The sequence below is a fragment of the Falco naumanni genome, chromosome 8 (genome assembly GCF_017639655.2).
Source record: "Falco naumanni isolate bFalNau1 chromosome 8, bFalNau1.pat, whole genome shotgun sequence".
Lineage (NCBI taxonomy): Eukaryota > Metazoa > Chordata > Aves > Falconiformes > Falconidae > Falco > Falco naumanni.
In genome coordinates, this window is record NC_054061.1 from 9,808,583 (window position 1) to 9,815,057 (window position 6,475).

General features: G+C 46.5%; 1 protein-coding gene across 1 annotated transcript; it reads right to left on the reverse strand.

The window, feature by feature from the left end:
• Nucleotides 1–822: 822 nt before the first annotated feature.
• Nucleotides 823–4,867, reverse strand: LOC121093230 (serine protease inhibitor Kazal-type 6-like). Its single transcript, XM_040605194.1, has 4 exons — nucleotides 4,810–4,867; nucleotides 2,596–2,621; nucleotides 1,645–1,757; nucleotides 823–868 (listed from the first exon to the last, which is right to left on the reverse strand). The coding sequence occupies exons 1-4, from the start codon at nucleotides 4,865–4,867 to the stop codon at nucleotides 823–825; spliced, it is 243 nt and encodes an 80-aa protein (XP_040461128.1).
• Between the last annotated feature and the right edge of the window lie 1,608 nt (nucleotides 4,868–6,475).

Below are 6,475 nucleotides of genomic sequence, written 5' to 3' on the forward strand. Positions count from 1 at the left end.
GTAATTATTGACACTTCATACAATCTGGTGTTCTTCTAAATATAATTTTATTAGCATGAGAAGCCACTTGGCAGCAGGAAACTATTGCTGGTGAGTTCACAGTTTCCAAGACAAAGCGTTCTTTTAGAAGGAAGAAGAAGGAGACTGATTTGGAAAGAAAAGCCTTGCAGCTCCTGCCTGAAACCAGCCTCCACCTGCCATCTTCTTGTTGCAGGCTTAAATGGAGCAATATTCCCTAGCCTCAGCTTGCTCGTCTCTGGTTTCCAAAGGAGATGAGGCATACGCAGTCACGCTGTTCACCAGCTCTCCTGTCACCCTCCCACAATAACCCCTGAGAGAGGAAGGAACATGCCTACGGAGGCTGGGTAAAGAATAAAGGCGCCCGCTGTCACCCACCCCCTGGGATGGGGAGAGTCGGGCAAGAGCCCACAGGCGGTTGTGCTGTTTGGCTGCCCGGCCAGCGTGTGCCAGTTTGGCAGGCAGGACGGGCCAGAAGAGCTACGGCTGCTGGGGACGGGAGGACACAGCCCCGGGGAGCCGTGGGAATCGCTGCTCCGGCATGGGGAGTGCCTTGCTTCCCAGGAGGAGGTTGATGTAATAGCGCAGTATAGCAAAGCCACGCATTAGGCTCTAGCACGGCTGTATCAAAGTGCTTTTCTGGGTATTACAGAAAAAGGAATCCAGCCAAAGAGTCGTGCTGAGGTTTATTTTATTGAGCAGAGACGGCGGAGATGAGGGCAAGCTGCTCCCATGTCCGTGCACGGGCATCTGCGGCCATTGCTGACGGGGGCTCAGCAGTTGCTGCTCAGTGACAGCGAGGACTCAGCATTTCCCCAGGTGCTTCAATCTTATTTTCCCTCCACTTCTCCTGTAAAAGGAGCAAGACAGACTTAGACAAAGCAGTGTACGACAGACACAGCAGTGTGGGACAAGGAGCTCATCCATCCAAACAGGACCATTTGCCTGACTCATGTTAGTGAATACCGGTGCCTCACAGGGAACATCAAGCCATTTCCTCATCTCCTTGCTCTTCTCTGATTTCCCCTAGGATGAGGCAGCCTTGAGTTTGCAGCAAATGTTAAGGACTGCTAAGGAAAAAACAATGTTTTGCAAGAACATTCAGTCCAGGGGTGCTGGCTCCTATTGCATCTCCTTTAAAATGTGACAGAGCTCAGGAGAAGAAGAAACTCAGGTTCTTCCTCTGAGCTTTGGTGTCTTGTTCCACAAAGTCCATTCAAGACTTTTCAGGAATAATTTGGCATGGCTCAGCTCCCCCATTCCTCCAGACACTTGTCAGTATCCAGAAGTGTGGGCAGTGAGAGCTGCAGCCTGTGGCACACAGTGGGAAATGTGCATCAATTTAGTGCGTGCAGAAGGTACAGGCGGGCTGCAGTTGCCTCCCAGGCCCCGTGCTGCCTCTCAGTATGGCAACCAGCAGTGTGCAAAGCCTAGAAAGGAATTAAAATTAACTTGCATTCACACAGCTCTGTTCCAAGGAGGAAATATTCCACTTGGCACGTTTCGGGGGCTGAGCCATACAAGAGGAACAGCCTGGATGCAGGGCCTCCCCTCCATGAAGAACATCATTACATACGTGGAAATGGAGTCAACGCTGTTATTTCAATCCCCTCTACTTTCACTTACAGCACTGCCTTGCAGAAGGCACACTTGTTTCCATATGTGATGCCATCCGTGCCGCAGTGAGGGTTGGACTCCCTCGTGCAGTACACGCTTCTGTTTACAAACTCCCTACAAATCTGCAAAACAAATTTAAAAAAAACCTTTCAGGACTCCCATACTCTTTCTTTCACTTTCCAAATTGGACACAAGGTCACTAAAATCATGCTTTTTCTGACAAGGGGACTAAAGCAGCAGTGATGATACTGCCTGTTTACTGAAAGAGCGAGCCCTGTCAGAAATGAGCAGAAGCAGTGTTTCAGGGGAATTTTTGCTACATGTTTGAGGAGGGAAAGTGCTGTCACTTAGGAGAAGTCTTGATCTCCCAAAGACAGGAGTGGATTAGCCTAGGCATGTAGAAGAAGAGTCAGCACTGATGCTTTTTCAGACATTTGGCACCAAGTTGGCTCGCTGCTGCACGGCTTCATGTATCTTGCGAAACTGTGCACTCAGCTCGGTGCTTGCTGAGCTTTCTGCCTTCCCAATGGAAGGAGGAGAAAACCATAGTCTATGGGGAACTAGAAATGGTGTCCAGGAAACGTACAGGTATTCTGTATCTGGACAAGTCCCAGTGATGGACTTTGTTCAGGGAGACAAAACACTCTCAACAATCCATTTTTTTAATGACACGATTGGACAGTGGAGCAAAGTGGACAAAAGTGGTGCTGTGTACAGACACAACCCTGTGCAAGCACCCTAGACCTAATCATGGGAAGCATTTCCCTGGTCTACTTGCTGGTGTGGCCACACATAACATCCCCTGTACAGTGGTGAACTCCCCAAAGTGTTGAGACTTCTAGGAAGGACCCACCTGCTCCCAGAAGACATTAAAACCTGTTTACCACGCACCAAGATCTTGGTTACAAAAACATTCCTCTAGAAAATGCAGATTCAGTAAGCAGAAACAGCTGCACTAACCTCTTCAATGTCTTGACCTGCTACATCTGGAATAAAAAAAAAAAAACAACAAAATACCAAACAGATTTTACACATCAGCATTATTTTCTGATAGAGGCTGAACTAAAGTCACAAACCCTTTACACAAGCCACAACGAAGCGCACCCCAGGTTTTCCCTACGCTGTCATCCCGAGCGGCGGAGGAGGGGACAGGAAATACATTATCTGAATTGCTTTTCAGTATTTTGCTTTTTTGAAAAATGTTACTAAAATACCACATAATCAGTCATTCAGCTGCTAACTGCACCTCAGACACATCACCCAGTCTCCTGGAAGGCAGCCACTCCCGGGGAAACGAGCTGCCATATCGGATCTGGAGCTGCGCTCAACAGAGATTTTAAAGCCATATTGACTTTTAAGGCTGTTAGGCTCTTACACCTCTGAACAACAAAACCGGCTGGTACTGCTAACAAGAGCGTACTTGGAAAAGGAGAGGGAGACCCTGTGGTCAGCTGGACAGCCACCCTCAGCACAGCACAGCCCAGACACTCTCCCAGAACAAGTTCATCCTGGGCGAGATACAAAGAGACGTCACAGGGTGACACAGAGCAGAACAGGCAGTGCCGGTCAGTAAGAGTGCAAAAATACCCGCTGTAACCACAGGCTCTGGGCTTGAAGCTAATCAGTCCATCCTCTTTATATTTCTTCACTGCAAAGACTGCAGTCAAGCACGTAGGTTGAGTCATAGCTGCAGGACACGGCGACCCCGCGATATGTCTAAGGGGGAGCCTGACACTCCAGGGTGGATTGAACACAGATTTGCAGAATCTGGGTCACAGCACCGTGAGACACATACCCAGTCTCGCCTGGCAGCAGGGTAGCAGAGGTTGGGAAGCGAGGCTGGACCTGCTGGGTCAGCGGGGTCCCCGTGGTGCTGCTCAGGTGGCTCGGGGCAGGAGGGAACCTGGGGCAGGAGATGGGAGGACCTTGTCCTGCACTTGGGCCCCCGCACATTGGAAATCCCAACCAACCCTCAGCCAACTAGACCATTATCCATCAACCCACCCTACTTCTGCCAGTTGTTTTGCCCATTGTTCTTTTAGCCCTAGCACTGCTGTATTTATCATGTCCTCAGGTTAGGCTAGGCTGCCTTAATTGGAAAGTCACTGCTATGGCTATCTGCATATTATTTACAAAATAGCTCATTAAATAGCTTTTATAAATATTACATGCAGCTACAAAAGACACTGTGATGATGTCTCTTGACATCTGTTTATTTTATAGGAGATCACAGAGTTTGCTGCTATGCTGCCTGGCCTTGGAAGGAAGCTTCAGCGCTCTGAAGGAGCCCAGTCCCAATTAAGACTCAATTAAAGACAGATGAATATTTCATAATGAATAATGTGTACAAAGTAATTCACCTCTTTTCTCCATGCACAGCTTGCAATTTTCTCAAGTGAATTCTTTATTCAAATTATTCACAGTAAAGCAAGTATAAATAAATCTTGTTCTGCACATTCTTCAATAACTGTTGCCACAAACCTTGCAGAGCTGTGTCATCTGGACGCAAGCAACTGCTAACACGGATGTGACCTATATGTTCAAAAATCATCACTCGGCTTCCCCATACCATCAGAGAGCTGTGTAAATCTCCAGATAAATAAATGCTGGATCCTTTTAATTTGCCCTCTTTGTTCTGACTCCTTGAGGACATTTGAATTTAATTTTCAAGCTTTTCTCTGCGACATAAATGAAAGCTGAAACTTTCATCTAATTACGTTTCCACATCTCCAAGGAAAGCACCAAATACCAGGATGCTTAGGATCAAAACAAGAGCTGATGACCCTGAGGTGAGCGAGTTTCTTCTCTAACTGCTTCAGGAAAACTCTCCAGCGTACATTTGAACCAAAAATTCATAATTACACTGCTTTGGTATATTTGCTGAAAAAGCTGCTTAGAATTTGCTCGCTCTGTCTCCCAGTGACACCTCCGCTGCATTATTCACTGCGGAGGCACACGAGGAGTGGAAATATGTCGTATGAGTGAGCAAGTCCCGCAGATATTTTCTACTTGCTCAGCTTTATCTTCAAGCCTGTCAAGGCTCTCCAAAGTTTGTTGTTGTCAGGAAAGGTTTGGGTTGTTTTTTTCGGTTGTTGGTTTTTTTTTGTTTGGGTTTTGTTTGGGTTTTTTTTTTTTTGTTTTTTTTTTTTCTAGGCTAGGGAAGAGATCACTTACCTGAGAAGAAAGAGAGCAGCAGGAAGCTGAGCAGCACTAAGGCACCTGTTGCCTTCATGCTGCAGGTAGCTCTTTAGTCCAAGCCAAGCGATCTAGGCGGGAGGTGTTGTCTCAGCACCAGAGCCCACAGTGCGCACACAGACCTGCCTCTCTGTGTATTTATGTGCCCATCCGTAGCTGTCCTCATTCCCCACCTTAATTGTGAGAACTTCTCCACTTGGTTTCTAAAGCCATTATTGGTCCTGGCCGTGTTTATGGTGCTTTAGGAATGCTGCCCTGTCCACATCAAACCTAGAAAGGGCTAATTATATGAGTGATAGACGGGCTTGTAATATCCTTTTTTTTTTTTTTTTTTTTTTTTTGTCTAAATAGTCACACGATTCTCACAAGGGTGAATTTTCAAAGCGGTGATTCATCGGGGAAGCTGGTAATTTTCATTCTCTGGGCCCTCGCTGAATGCCAGCTCCGAGGCTTTGAGTGCGGCGTGATGACACTCACTAGACGTTACGAAATAAATCACAGCATGAGAATGTGTTGTCTGTGAAACCAATTATACGTTGTTCCCTGGCTATTTTTGAGGATGGTTCTAAATTTGTTGGGTTGGGGTGGAGAAGTGCTCCGATGTGACATTCTCTCATCGCTGTGTGCACAGTCCCAGATAGGACTGCTGACTCTCCTCCCTGAACTATTTAAACTCTAGCTGTCAATGTTTTCCAGTTTTTCACATTCAGAAACATATGTTAGGGCTCTGCTCCCACAGCAAGTGGCAATGAAGGGAATTTGATGGGGAACTGGGAGACCTGAGCTCTATTTCCAGCTGAGTCTGTGCAAGGATTTGTGTTCAGCTGCACCATTTTCAAAATATCTGTTCAGATAAGAATGAGCTTAAAATTTCAGCTTGCTTTCCTAAGGAGACAAGGCTTAGGAGTGCAATGTGTATAGATATATCTGGTTATTAGTTCCCTCAGTAAATTTTGAATCTGCAACTGGTTCCAACCAAATATGACATAGGAGCAAAAAAAATTATAAAAAATAAATACCTGTTTACACATTTTTCTAGCAGAGAGGAAAGATGCTACTAACGTCTTCAGCCAGCAAGGGAGAGAGTTTCTGCAGGAGAGAAATGTTATGAATGCCCTACATCTGGGGAAGCATTAGAGTTTGCAGCCTGCTAGACATCTTAAAATCCACACGGCAGAGAAATCGTGACTGACAGGTGAATTCTCGGATGTCTATTAAAGGTGAGCTCATGACACAGCCTCTCATATAATTTAGTTATCAAGTCAGTCAGCCGCAGTGCCGTTCAGAACCACGCTTCGTTCTGCCACTCACAGCACTACTTCTTTGCCTTTTCTAGTTTCATACGTCACTGCTCAGGACCACAGCCTGGATGCCTCAGTCCTTTATCTACCCGAACGTTTCGGCTGCTGCAGCATAACTGACTCGCTAAAGCCTTAGCAAATGTACCGCAGGGACCAATCCCTTCCGGGCTGAGCAGAGGAAGACACTAAATTACCAACCAGGTTATTATCATTATTACCCCTTTCCACTTCTTTATAACATCTGAAACAGGCCACTTGCTGGCATAGGTGAGGGAATTCTTCTCTCCCTGTGACTTTGTTGAAAATCAGGGATAGAAGCAGTGCACCTGGACCTTGCTGTGCGG